The 15,518-nt window shown below is 34.1% G+C and overlaps 1 protein-coding gene across 4 annotated transcripts in view; it reads right to left on the bottom strand.

The window, feature by feature from the left end:
• The window catches only part of Scn7a (sodium voltage-gated channel alpha subunit 7), a 77,436-nt gene that overhangs the window by 13,599 nt on the left and 48,319 nt on the right, over positions 1-15,518 (bottom strand). For all 4 annotated transcript variants that reach the window (XM_033756409.1, XM_033756408.1, XM_033756410.1 and 1 more), the window contains 5 exons: positions 14,891-15,046; positions 13,088-13,444; positions 7,347-7,784; positions 5,668-5,770; positions 3,692-3,843 (listed from right to left, as the gene is read on the bottom strand). In XM_033756409.1, the coding sequence (XP_033612300.1) occupies positions 3,692-3,843; positions 5,668-5,770; positions 7,347-7,784; positions 13,088-13,444; positions 14,891-15,046 (1,206 nt within the window). The remainder of the gene's footprint in view (positions 1-3,691; positions 3,844-5,667; positions 5,771-7,346; positions 7,785-13,087; positions 13,445-14,890; positions 15,047-15,518) is intronic.

Below are 15,518 nucleotides of genomic sequence, written 5' to 3'. Positions count from 1 at the left end.
TCATAAAAGAATTGATATCATTAGTACACCTCTGAATGCACAAAATAACATGTAATCAAAATATTCACAAAGTTAATGGAGCTAAAGGAGATTTTAAAAATTGAATCATGGTGGGATAATTTTACACTTTCTTAAAATAGTAAATGACATGACAGTTAAAAAAATTTTAACTTTTACTATATCACTAAAGATAGTCTAGATGGCCCTAGTAGAAACAACAAATGTCATAATCATACACAACAAATAAAAAGACACAAACTTTTTAAGAACATAAAAAGTATTGCAGTTAACTCCCAATGACTACCAAAATCTACTCATTCAACAATGACTATGAGTGTTGTCTAATAACACACAATTTAAACTTTCTCTGTAGAATTACCTTTGCTCAGAAAAATAAAAACAACAACAACAACAACAAAAAAAAACCATTTCATTCATGAGGCAAGATTTCCATTCCTAGAGGTAACCCCCTCAATGACTGGCAGAGAGACAAAAAACCATCACAGTTTCTTGCAGAGTAGAACTCTGTGGTGCAGCTTGGGCTCCAGAGCTTCTCTAAAGGATCAAATGGAATCTGGTGTTGGTTGAAGACCACTCAGCAAGAAGCCTTCAATTAGAAAGGTGTCCTAAGCACTCCTTTAAGAACCACCTCCATCTCTATTCCTGTACACCAATAATACAACCTGTCAATTCTCTTCATAAGGTAGCCACCGAAGCACAGAAATTAACACATCAGGAGAAATTAGTTTGCTAGAGCATCTGGAACTTATGTGGAATGTAGTAATGTGTACTGGAAGGAAGAGAGATTATGTGTAGGAGTGAATCCTGAAGGGGCTGTGGAGTACTCTCCTGTTGCTGCTGTGACAGATTACCCCAAATTTAGTGTCTGAGAATGACACAAATACATACTCTTATAAATCATAAGAGCAGAAACCAGAAGTCAGTTGTTTTGGGCTAAAGTCAAAGTGGTAGGAGGGCTGATTGTGTGAGTGTGTGTGTGTGTGTGTGTGTGTGTGTGTGTGTGTGTGTGTGTGTAGAGAGAGAGAATCCATTTCTTTCTTTTGCAGTTTTTACTGGCTATCATTATTCCTTAGCTTGCATTTCTTCCTTCCCCTCAAGATGCCTCCATCCAATCTCTGTGTCTATGCTCTTATTACCTTTACTTCTAATCCTGACTCTTGTATATATTTTGTAGGAACTATTATGATTAGAGTGGGACTATCTGGATAATACAGAAAATCTCCCCACCTCCAAATTTTAAACTTAACCACATCTGCAAAGAACATTTTACACTTGTTCTTAACTAAAAGTCTGAGAAGCAATGCAAAGAACCTTTTGCCATACAAGTATTTGCAAAATATTTTCAAGTTCTGGTGACTATGATGTGGACATATTTAGAAACATATTCAGTCTACAACAGGCTGGACCAAAGGGGATATTGAGCTGGATAAATAGTCAATTATGCTGCTAGGAAGTCACTCATTGGCAAAACAGGAATGAGTCAGACTTTATGAACAAGAAATGGATGGTTTCTAGAGGCATATGAACTTTATACCCCAAAGAAAGAAGGAAAGAAAGAAGGAAATAAAGAAAGAAGGAAGGAAAGAAAGGAAAGAAAGGAAAGAAGGAAGGAAGGAAGGAAGGAAGGAAGGAAGGAAGGAAGGAAGGAAGGAAGGAGAGAAACAAGGAAGAAAAGAAAGAAGGAAGAAGGGAAGGAAAGAAGACAATACTTGGTGAACTTCTTCAGGTGTGAAGGCAAACTTTCAGATTTGAGAATTCTAATCTGGCCTATTTATCAACTGATGCAGAGGACTGTTATTTTTCTGTAAGGCCTGATTCAAGAAAGTATTCTAAAAGTCACCTTTTCATTTGAGTTATATAAAGTAGCATGCTACTGGAAGAATCTATGATGGAGAAAGACTGTGAAGAACACAGCAACTCTGATTTGGGTATTTGTGCTTCTCATTCGCTAAGCTCCTGGAAATGTGAATTCAGAGGCACCCAAAACAGTATATTAGTGGACACAGCATGTTTTCACTAAAATTAAAAAAATCAAGATATGATCTGGTCATTTCTCAACTTCATATGCCAGTACACTGATTAAAAAAAAAAAAGGATATTACCAGGCTAGCAAAGTTAATTGACCTTGACCATCATGAGGAAGTAGGATGGGACACCAAAATAGAAGGAGGAAGAAACAACAAATGAAACATGAGTGAAACTTAGCAGTGGCACTTGAAGTGCACATACTGGCTCCTCATGTGTCATGGGGAATTACCTGTGAGGTCTTAGAGTATGGTACTGGACTTCTGCACACAAGTGGTAGTCACACAAGGGCACTGGCTTTCTAAGTATCATCCACGCTGGACACCCATGATGTCTTCAGTATGCATGAGAATGCTTATTTTAAAAACTTTTCACATGCAGTGCAAAGTCTAGTTCCCAACCATGACTTCATCCCTGTACTCTGTCTCACGATAACTGGTTCCTGTGCACCTTTCTTTGATATTTTTTAAGAAAATGTACACAAATTCACTAGCCATTACAATTTTCTTGCTTGCCTAAGTGAAAGGCAGGATGCTGTGCACAGTAAGTCACTCCAGATGTTTCTGTTTTCACTCTGCCATTTCTGGAAGCATTGCAGTATCAGTTGGCAATCAGCTCTTGTTTCCAAAATAGCTGTACAGCCTTCCATTGGGTGATTGTAATCTAGTGTATTTCACCACTCAAATATCATGGATTCTTACTTATCTTACCCAATCTTTGTTGTTAAAATACATATCCTGGTGAAAAACCTTGCGAACACAGTTAGTCCATGTGAAGATATCTGTAAGATATTCCTACAGATATGTAATTACTGTACAGTCAGATTTTAAAACTCTTTTATTATTACAAGACCCATCTTTCTTGTTAATTTACATCGATGCCTGCCACACTCGCCAATTACCCTGACAATTACCGGTATATTCTTTGTCTCTAAAATTTGGCTATTTTGAGAATGTTTTCTAAATAAAGGCACATAGCAAGGAATTTTGAGAAATAGTTACACAGTATAAAATATTTCAAACATTTGCAGAAAACAATGAGCTACAGTATGAGTTGTACTTGTTCCTTTCATTCTAATGCAAATAGATCTTGTCTATACCTCACATGCTTTATTACTGCTAAGTTTTATTCAGTAGTAGGATGGTACTACTATTTACTTAATTACTCACTCATTGAATGACATTGAGGTTGCTTTCAGTATTTTTCTAACATGAATAATATTGTTTAAAACATCTGTATGAAAAAATACCTGTAATCCTTCCCTTTTCTTATTGAATAGACATCAAAGCACTAACACAATGTAGAAGTTTCTCATGGCCAAATTATTAAACTGTTTCATTAATAGAACAATAAATATCAGAAGAATCAGGTATCTATTTTTCCCATCATAAGTGATTTATTTTAAAGTTATTTTTTAAAATGTCTTTATTATGAAGTTTAATATTAACATTACATTTAATATTTAATGATGTATACACAGACTTTTTAAGAAAATATAGCACACAGTTTCTAAAACTACAGCCACAGAATATGGTGCTCTATTAAGTATTCTGATAAAAGTAATCTGGTAAAGTGACTTTCTGAATTAACAGTTAAGACACAGTTGTCCCTGTAAAAGTACTACTCACCTGGATAGCTCACTTACCAGAGCTCCGGTGCTGAGCAAAGTGACAAGGCCAATGAAACATTTAAACCAACTGTTTTCCACTATTTTACAGCAGGTTTTCCTAATATTCTGCCAAATTTTCCCTTTCTTGTATTCTTTACTTATTTGACCAAGTGAAGATCTCCTACGATCTGGCAAGAATGAAAACATTAAAAACAAATCTCTAGAAACTCATGAAAAGTAAACATTTCAAAGTTTTTACTATAGAAATATGACTTAGAAGTTATATTTTAGAACTCATTTATTCATAGATCATATTGTAAGTGGTCTGAGACTTGCAACATTTGATTTTTACCTCTGCTATGACTGTAGTCCCTGAGGAGAAGAACTTCCCTTGTGAGTTTGACGATAACAGGAAGAACTAAATTGAAAAATGGCAGGAATGATACCCCCCCTGAATGTGGAACAGTCTGAGAACAGAACTAATCTCTCAATTCTACAGGCACAAACAAAAAAGGGGTGCAAATATATAAATCTCCAGTGTTTCATTTTGATACAATCCTTGAAAACTCCTCTCCCAGAATTCATGACATCACAGCCATTACTATTTAAAAACCAAATGCTTACAAAATGTTGAGGTATAATATTAACTCAAATGAGTTGCTTTGATTCTAGTTCTTACGTGGCATGGAAATGAGATATTTGAGAAAATTTGAAGGAGTGACATGAACGTTGAACGACTGTGGGTTAAGAGGATATTTATGCGGGTAAAGTCAGCCTGCTGGCCCAAGGGCTTAGTTAAAAAAGTATGAGTCTGGACAGAGAGTGATTAACAGCGGGAAATGAAGAAATGGAGGGGGGAATTTTACAGGCAAATACTAACATTTTAGTTTATCAGATAGAGTCAAATTGTGCATTTCCACTCAGAAAATATGTGATACATTCTTCCTTTGCTGTTGATGATATATGTTCTAGAATTCAAACTTCTGAGTGACAGGTGCTTATTTTGAAGACAGGAAATGGATGGGGTACTTAGCAGTTACCATTTTGACGACTTTACAGTAATTTTAAGTGTCTAAACTTGCGTTAATTTGTTTATTTCATTTGGAAACCAACTCATTGAGAGGTGTGTGGGACATATCTAGTGTTTCAGTTGCCTAGAGACATATATCGCATTTCTTAACATTCATATAAAATATATAAATATCTTGCTGTTACGATTTGCTTTCTTTTCAGAGGTACATGATGCCTTTCATAATGAATATTTAAAATATTAACCCCAATTCATGAAGTCTAAAACATCATGCTCTATTCTACTTCACAGACTTATATAATTATTAGTGTAAAATATGAACATTATACATTTACCCAATTTTATTTCTAGCATGAAGCTACAGTTTGAAATGAACATGATTAATCATATTCCACTTAACATACCACTACTTATTGTTCTTTTTTTCTTTAACTATAATAATCAATATCTCTTTAAGCTATGTCAATTAAGTAGGATGATGATGTAGATGATTTTATTATTGAATCAGGCTTTTATTTGGGAGGCAGGTTCTCTTTCTTTTCTTAGATCATCCACACATACATCTACACACGCACCTACATGTACATACTAATTTGATCTTTTGTGTAATTCCAAGATATTTATTTATTTATTTATTTATTTATTGTACACTAGGAAATGATTGGATATGAAAGAGTAAGTATATATTTGGTTGAGAGTTATACTTATTCCAGGATCAGGCTTGACAACTATGGCATAATACACTCTAGGAAATAGGCCTTTCCAATTTGTTTCCCAATGTTGACTTGGTTCTTGAAATTTTATACATGTGTCTATTAGGATATCAGTGGGTATATGTGCACATGCGCCCCCACAAGTTCATGTGTGTGTCTGTGCAAAATTCATAAACACATTAAGATTAGAAGTGAATCCAGTAGTATTATTTAGGTTAAGATAATTTAGGGTAATTTCAATACAATTGCCAAAGAAACAGTTTTCTTACCATTTATTAGATGCATTGACTTTTCATGTTCATTGACCATTTCTTCTTCAGAGAGAGCAATATCAACTGTACTGCATTCAGATGAGCTAGACTGTTTTATTTTCTAAAAAGAAATAAAGACCCAGCAAAAATGTGTAATTGAAGCTTAATTTTGTCACTGCAGCTAAGATTTATTTCATTTTTAGAAGTAAGAAAAATCATGAACAGAAAGAGTATTTCCAAGTTTAAAAGACTTCATGCCAATTTTTGGGGACGTTTGCACATATATACCAGTGTTTGTTGAAGTTACTTAAAAATATTTTACTTAACCTGACACTCAATTTAAGCTAAAATAACTTAGATCAAAGATAACAGTTCCATAAAAACACTTTATTGCATTGGAAATGTGGCTTTAATGGTAAATCCTGGCATGTCCAGGGCCATGGATTACCATTAATCCACATTTACGTTACATCTTTTCTGTGTATTTTTAAAGTCTAAACTTTCCAATCAAATTATCAGGAAGTTTTCAGGGATTTCCCAACATGATGTAATGCAGTAAAAAGCCATTTTGTCTAGAGACAGATAGACAGTAGTCAAAGTATTCAGATACAGTACAGAAATGTGATTAGTAGGAATTTCTTGAGTCTTAATGGTATTAATTAAAAGTTAACTAAACCTGAAAATATTGGCCACATTAAGGATTGAAAATGTCTCTACCTAAAGCAAAGGTTCCTTCAATAAACTTTGGAGGACCCTGACTATTTGAATCTTAATTGCTGTTAGAAGATCAATTCAGAAGTTATTGCAGAGAAAAGCTACCCATCCAGCAGAGGTTTGGAGAAATGGCCCCAGAGATACTGGAGACCGGCAAACCACTCCCTGGGCTGCCAAGGCCTTTGAGTGGACTGAGATGATTCCCCAAAGCAAGAAGCCCATAGCATAGACACGAATGCTGGGGATTTAGCCTTCTGGGAAAGTACACACACCTTCTACTACGTCATGCTGTTTGCAAATGGAGACAATAAGACATTTCTAGAGGGAACACATCTTAGAAGCTAAGTCAACAATAGCTACCAGCTTTAAAATGTGGCCCTGACATTTTTTTAGCCAGGGGCTTCTGAAAGTACCAGTGATTTAAAATTCAAGCTATTGTTTTTTCTTTCTTTTTATTCAACTTAATTATATGTTGATATATTACAGAAATGAAATAACTGGACTCTTACAATGTAAGTAACCACAAATATTTGCTCTTTACTGATCTCATTTCACATTTTCAAGATGACAGAGCCCAGGTAAGTCTGATTTCTCCAACCATACACACTGATTTTACAAACAGATTTTTCAGTGTGCTTTTCATCAGCCCAAACTGCCAGCACACTGATTTATAGAATTGCACAATCACACCATCTAATTTACCTAAATGCTTACACATATTGTTTTATGTGCAGTTACTACTGAACCATTTTTTTCTAAGTCTCCTTATGCTTTCTGAGAGGTACTTTATTCTCCCTTACATCAGAGGAAAATAAAACCTAGAAAATTTAAGTATTATGCTCAAGAGGATGAAATCAAGAACTAGGAGTTGTAGAGCTTATATTGGATGTGTAATCTGTACCTGGAACTTCATCATTGATGTACGTCCTTATGAAGAGTATCATAAACACATTTAGCAAATAATCAGGAAAATAGCATCTTACCCATTTGCTCTCTCCACTTCCCGACTTGCTCTGAATTCTCTTGTTATCCAGATTTTCTATGTCAGATTCTCCTGAAGCAATTGGTACAGTCTCGGAGAAGCTGGGACTGGGGATGAGTGACTGACTCTCATTTTCAGTCATCGCGTTTTTCTCTGTGTCACTGATTTTCTCCTTGTCTTGAGGGAAATCGTGGGGATTGCTCAATTCAGAAAGTGCATGATCTGAAATATTCTCTTTAACATATGTATCGTTTACATGGTCCACTGTTTTCTTCGGAACATTTTGCTTTTTGCACAATAATTTAAGAAGCACATAGTTTATTCCTTTCTTAATCCTTGCCATTGCAAGCTGAATATTTTTGGCTTCGTTGCTCTCTTCAGTTGTTGCATCTTTGTATGAAAGAAATGAACTCACAAATCCCAGAAACAGGTAAAGGATCTAAATTTAAAAAGTAAAAGAAAGCTAATTATATCTCACTTTTTTCCTTTTATTTATTTATTTTTGTTTGGTTTTTTTGAGACAGTGTCTCACTATGTAGTTGAGACTGACCTGGAACTCACTACGTAGCCCGGGCTGGTCTCAAACTCACAGCGATCCTCGTGACTCAGCCTCCCAAGTGCTGGGATTACAGGCATGAGCCACCACGCCCAGCTGCTTTTTTCCTTTTAAAGGATATGAAACAATCTTCTAAACATGTGAATCCAAGATCTGAAAAGTGCGTGTGTGCACTACAGTGGTGCTCAGTTTGGCTTCACCAATGATGTGCCAGGTGCTGTCCTGAGTTTGAGTAGCCAAAACTCATTTCAGGCTCACAACACTGTGCAATGTGTTGTTTCTCTTTTACAGATGAACAAGAACGGCTTACAGACATCAAATATTAGACTCAAGTCTGCCTTACGCCAGAGCTTATTTTATCACTGAGTCAGGCTGTTATTACTCGAGGTGAGACAATGAATTATTGCTTTAAGCAGCTGTTTGCACTTCAGCCTTCCCTTTTATGGCATGCAATGATTCTGTGAAGCAAGGAGTAGGACTTATCCAAGGACCTGAAACCACCTGTGGTAAATAGCGAGCCACGAAAACACAGGTGTTGGGTAGATCCTTAGATTTCCTGTTTAATATATTCATACAAAAAGATGAACTGTGAAAGAATTATTTCTAATACTTCAGTTTGAACCCAAGAATGTGCATATTTTTACTTTCTCATTATTATGAAATATAACCAAGCCCTGCTCAGATTACAGAGAACTGGATTTGATTTTATTTTGTAATTGCAGCATATAGTTTATATTCTTAGATTATAGTGGTGTGTATTTATAGTTATTAATTTATTAGACCTATAGTAATAATTCCAGCATTATATTTATTCTGGTAGTTTTCTGTCCTTTCTAGGGATATTTGAAATTTTGAAGATTTATTTTGTTTTACATATAACTTATAAATGGAAAAGTTCAAAGTGTGTACATTGTGCTTAATGAAATATATATATATATATAATATATAGATGGAGAGGGAGAGAGAGAGACTAGAGAGGGAATCAAACTCAGGATCTTGTGCTTTTGAGGCATGCACAGTGCCACTGAGCTAAATCTTCAGCCTTTAGTAATATATTTTTATATATCAAATTACATACTTAAATTTACATAATAAATGTTTACTCCCATGTTTCTAGTTTTTTCACATACTGAACTCTACTTTTAAACTAAGGGTACATTTAGTTCTTAATTCTTAACTATATTTATAGTTACTTAGAATAAAATATTTTAAATTACTTTATTTGATTAAGTATTGTGCATAATAAGGAAAAGATGTTAGGTCAGTATTTCATGACTTTAGGCTTCTTATAAGCAAGGACCTCTGTTTCTCTCTTTCTTTTACAAGAGCTTCCATTTTTATTTTTTGAAAAAATAAAACTTCATAATCCTATAGTAATAAGAATAGTTACCACATTGTACATAATCATCTCCAGGGTACAAGGTATAACGCAAAATGATCCAGCACACTGCTAGAAAAAAGTAGGTTATAAACATTTCTTAAAAGTTAATTATAGAATAAATAAAAATACATTTTGAACAATACCATGGACGTTTTTGAAAATAAAAATTTATGTTCTGATAATTATTTTTCTGGAGGTGACAATCTAAGATTTCTTATAAACAGAGATATACACACATGTGAATGTGTAGTGAGAATGCTAAAAGGATAAAATTAACTTATTTTTAATGGTTCAAAATGCTCTAGAACTGTGGTGGAAGGAAATAACTTTATAGCAATGGAAACTCCTACTTTTTTGAGATATGCTGTAAATTAAAAATAGCCTGATCTCTTAAACATTAAAAAAATAATAACCAGGCTGTCTATATGACACCAGTTATGAACAAGTGATAATTTCTAATTTGAATATTAATAAAAAGAAGAGGAAAGAGATTGCATCACACAGGTCTTCTGTTCACAAGGCTCAAAGCAAACATTTATTGTTTCTGTGTTATGGCAAAAAAGTAAAATAATACGTATAAAAAATATTTGAAAGTTTCCCCTGAAATTTTCTCTCAGCCTTCTGAAGATAAACATATAAAAAGTGAGACTTGAACACCCATGTCAAAATCAAATAGGATGAGGGCTGGGGATTTAGCTCAGTGGTTCCACCGCCTGCCTTACAAACATAAGGACCCAAGTTGATTCCCGGTACCAAAAAACAATCAAATAGGATGAAAAAGAGGAAATATTCAAAACTTGGTTGCCTGTATTTTTCTGATGGAAATTAAGAAATAAATATGGATCAGGAATCTATCAAGTATTGAGACTTTTTTTAATATTATCGTAATGATGCCTTCATATATATTTAATTTATAAACATTTAAATATGTATGAATAACATACACACTAAGTTCAAACTTAAATTCAATTTCATATTATTTTCAATATCTTTCAATATGTATTTTTCCCTTCTTGCTTGGTTTATGCAATCATACTAAATACCATAATCCACCTGAAGACAAGTATCTAAATTGCAGGCAAAATACTTGGAAGGAACCTGTATTTGTGAGGAATTGAAATTTCTAAATAATATTAAATAATTTTTTGAAATTAACTACCATATAAAGAAATGAAAATAATCGCTTATGGAGTGCAGAGTGATAATTAATTGCAGTGACACTATAAGGGGGGTATTACTATTATGTTTATTCCCTCTTTAAATGTAGTCAGACTTAAAGAGGACGTGTAATATGAAGAGACTTAGTAAATGAAAGAACTTGGAATTCAACCTGTGGATTTAAAAAACCTGAATTCTATTTTTTCTACAACAGAAAATGATAAAACTACTTAAAACCCAAATTAAACAGTTGCTTTTCCATACTTTTTTAAGGAAAGACTTTTAGCTATAGGTTAGAAACATTGAAATTTTGCTTTTGGAATAAGAAAAAAATTAAATTAAAAAAATGTAGAATACCTTCCTTTTGCACATTGAAAGTATGGAAAGTTAAAAGATCAGCATCTCCGCAGTGTATCCCCTTTCTTTGCCCCCCTTTATATTTATACTTGTGTTATGATCACTGTGTCCCACAAATGGACGACTGTTGAGAGAAAACAGCTTAAAGATCTATAGAAATATGATGGCTACATAACTGGAAATGGAAGATGGTGACTTGAAGTTTCTGATCAGCAAAAATAAGACAAATAGACCAGAGTTTACATATTCGTCTTAGCATTTTTGCTCCTCACGATCTCTCTCCTTCCCTTCCTCCCTCTCTCTCTCTCTTTCCTTCCCTCCCTCTCCCTCTCCCTGCCTGCGTGTGTGTGTGGGGGGGGGCACATGTGCAATGGTTTCTTCCCTCACCAGTCATAACCGTCACAACCCTTTCTTTTGGAGACAAAAATCTACATTGGATTTGGGGAATTATTCTTTCATCATTATTAATCCTATAAGTGGTATAATTTGGGCTTGGACTGAAGTTATCTCTACCTTTAAGGAAGGGCTCTCTCAGTGACTTAATATAATAAATGTATCACACAGTTTGTGAAGTAGAGAGATTAGTTCAGGAATTGGCATGAGAGTTAATGAGATAACAGAAAGAGTTTCCTGTGGTTTCTAGAAAAAAAAATCCCTCTGTTGTTGGACTTAATATATTGTGGTGATGTGAGGATATGAGGTGTTAGTCTGCAGGAGCCACTCTGATGAAAAAGTAAAGAGCAAGACCAAGACAGAACTGAGATGTACAAACTCTTGCCTGGAATAACTCCATTTGACTGTCTGTGGCATACCATAATGGAAGCATGATCAGGTGCTGATACTTTGTGTTTTATATAGTGGTGTATCAGCTCAGCTTTGTTTTAGGCATATAGAATAGTCTTTGCTACCACAGGAAGTTGAAAGTGTACTAATAGCTACTAAGGGAAGAGGGTATTGAATTAGTTTTCCATGTTGGGCATTACTCCAAGCTTCCTGATAGAGTCCTCATGGTCTCTTCCCTCATGAAGCTCAAAGTTTCACCATTACATCAGCAAATGAACCCAATGCCAATGTCGTATGTATAGCAGTATGATTTCTAAGATTAAAACAAGTAATGCAGGCCACAGAAAACATTAGGTGTAATCCATGACTTGACTTTTATGTTTTTTCAATTTTAAATGTACTTGATCTTCATGATATATGAGGAAGAAACAAATTTTGATTCCATATTTTTCTTGTAAGAATACTTTTCATTTATAAACCATGCCCTTTTTCTATAAGCAATTTAAGCTACTTATTTGATTTATATAATACAAATTTAATTATTAGGACATTTAAAAATGAAAGTTTGGGAAGAATGGTTTTATGAACCAATGGCTTACAATCTTTGTTGCACTCAAGTCAATGAGAATTACTTTTCAAAATTCTGATATCCAGCCCATGTGCACATATCAATAAAATCAGAAATGCTGGGAATGGATCTGAAGGTTCAACAATTTTTTTAACTGTTTAGATAATTGGAATGTGCAGACAAATTTGACAACCAGTGTTCCATTTAAGTGCTTTTAAAAAATTAACAAGCACTCAAATCCTTTGAGGATTTTGTTGCAATGTAGAGTTGTCTCCCACAGATCTAGTGTATCACCTAGGCGTCTACATGTCTAATGATCTCTCAGTGGTGGTGAACCTGTGGTACATGTGTTGTTGTGTTTTTCTTTTAAGACAAAAGATGCTAACATAGAGTTGTTTTTTCTAAACTAAAACCTCAGTGTTTGGGTTTAATTGCAGAGCTGGCACTTTGTGATACATAAGTGGGTTTGAGGTTGTAGTTTCTTACTCAGACTCTAAAAGGTTCGCCTTCATTGCCTGATGCCTGTACTGCTTTGAGTAACAAGGTTATAAACTAGTAGTGTCCAATTGAAATATGATATGTTACATATGCAATTTTAAACAAATTGAAAGTATAAACAAAAAACAGGTGAAATTACCTTTATAATGTATTTTATTTAACTAGATGTACTTAGTAAAATACAGATATTGTTTTAAATGCATTCAATATAAAATTATTGATGACAATTTAAGTTATATTTAGGAAAGATTACAAATTACGTGTATATTTTACGTTTACTGTACATCTGGCATTTATCAGCCGTATTTTATCTGATAAGAGCCGACAGGGCTAGTGGTCCCAATATTGACTGCTGGCCTTTCTCCATCTAACATCATGAAGATGCCAAAGTATATTGTACTAGTTACTTTCCAGGGCAATGTAAAAGCACGGAATACTTACCAATAAGTTTCCAATCAAAATGACCATCATGTAAAAACAAACGCACGAGGATTGGCCTGCCACTTCCATGCAGTCCCACAGGGCCTCTATCCACTCTCCACACAAAATGCGGAACACCAGCAGATAGGAGTGGAAGAAGTCATGCATGTGCCAGCGCGGGAGGTGACAATCTTTGTCTATGCGGCAGACACAGTCTTTGTAACTCTGACCAAACAGCTTCATGCCAAACACAGCAGAAAAGAAGATGAATGTGAACAACAGCAGGATCAAGTCTTTCAGGGCCATTAACGAGTTACCAAGAGTCAGCATCAGCCTCTTAAACGTTGGCCAGTATTTCCCCAACTTGAAAATTTGCAACTAGAAGAACAATATGAAAAAATATAAAACCGAAGCAAGCAACAGGAAAGTCCAGTCAGTATTTATTCTAACATACATTTCAAACTTGTAGCAGCACTCTATTCACATACACACTGCCTTTAAAGTAACATTCAGTGTTAGGTATTAATGCCAACCACGGAGTATTTATTTTACACAAAAGTTTCGATAAAACACATATTACATGACCTTGTAGAGCAAATCTATACATAACCCCATCTATTGAACAGTTTGTCAGCTCTCATTCAATATTAAAGTTTTCTGTTTTCATATTTGGCAGAACAAGTATCCATTCTTTGATTTGCTTTTCACAGTGTATTGGCTATTCTTCCACATTGTGACACCGTGGTGATATTGAAAAGCTTTGTCAGGAGCCGTTGAATTCTCCTGAAGATCCTACTAAAAATTAACATGCCAAAGACAAAGTCCAACATTGCAAGTTTAATACACACATTACTCTTCTTGTATCAGATACTTCATTTGTATCTAGATAGTATAAAATCATCTTAAATCTTTTTATTGTTTTACAGTATATATACAGTTATCTAAAACTCATACAACTTTTGTACATGTTATACCCGCATGATATTTTCAAGTATATGCAATCTTTGGCTTTCTGGACTAGAGAGTAAGACTCTACATTTACCTATGTAAAATTTAGTCATCTTAAATTTAGTCTATTACTGAATTTGAATATATTTTAATATCTTTTAGCATATTTTCTGTATTTGCCAGTCTCATTCATTCATAAATTTGATATCTGCATTCTGTATATATTTCTTCTGTTCACTGTCTGAGTTGAAGGTCGAAGATTTAAGATAGGGTTCTGAAGAAGCTGCCCTTTGGGAAATAATCATTTGGATAAGATAAAATCTGCTTCATTGTTTCTGATTCCTGCTCCATTCTCTCTGTCAATTTGTCACTAGAATGTGACAGTATGTTACTTAATGAAAGCTTAACATGGCCATCAGTGTTGTTTAATATTGGTGTTTTTTTGCCTAGTTTTCTTATTCTCATTACTTCCCTAACATGTCATTGTTACCTAATAAACTTTATAGATACATTTGACTTTTAAAATAAATGTTTTAATCCACATTTAGAAATATTTATTTATTTCCAGTTTCTTAGTAACAGATTGGCATTCCACTTTTAGAACGCATTATCTTGCCTTTAAAATAATCTTCAATTATGCTGGCTCTGGTTTCTACAACTGCATATGAAATGTGTTGCATACATGGCCCTATTTACGTTAAAACTTGAATCAAATAATAGCAGTGGAAATAGCTTACTTTCCACTAAGTTCTTTATATGTGGATCAATTCACTAAATACTCCCACTGTTCAAATGAGGAAATTTGATGTTCCAAACTTCTCATTTTATGTTTCAGAAAACTGCTAAAATAAAAATTACAACTTGGATTCTACTTACTATCTTCTGTCCTTCAATACTTGCTAGAAAAATTTCTGTGAAGCCAAGGAATACAATTATGCTGTCTAAAATGTTCCATCCAACTTGGAAATATTTATATGGATTCATGGCAATTATTTTAAGGATCATTTCTGCTGTAAAGATGCCAAAAAAAATCTAAATAAAAACAGAACACACAGGGAACAATTATTCCAATACTTATATCAGAAATGTCATACACAGGAACTGTAATACAGTGTCAACATTTCACCCTCACATTCTTCAAAACCCTGCTCAAGATCTGGTTAGTTTTGAAGCTGCATTATGACAAAAAACATGTACATTGTATTTAACTATCTCATGTCAGACACCACTTATGAAATGACTGATTATTTTAATAAATGCCATACTCGCAGAAGACAAAAGAATATCTGAGGGTGAAAATCTTTCCATTTTGAATTGTTCCTTTTGAGATATGAAGTGTTTGCTAAGATATTCAACTTTTCAACCTATGAAAGAATAAAAATGGATATACACTATCCAGAATAAAATGGCAAACCTTCGAAAAATGTCTTAAAGACTGCATTAGCAGAAATAAGTAGATCATTGATTTAGTATCTACTAAATGTAGAGTTCAAAACTGATTGAT

The sequence above is a fragment of the Fukomys damarensis genome, unplaced genomic scaffold, assembly GCF_012274545.1.
Source record: "Fukomys damarensis isolate Sample0158 unplaced genomic scaffold, DMR_v1.0_HiC HiC_scaffold_26, whole genome shotgun sequence".
Classification (NCBI taxonomy): Eukaryota; Metazoa; Chordata; class Mammalia; order Rodentia; family Bathyergidae; genus Fukomys; species Fukomys damarensis.
The sequence above is the reverse complement of the archived record's forward strand: the minus strand, read 5'-3'. Positions and strand labels throughout refer to the sequence as shown.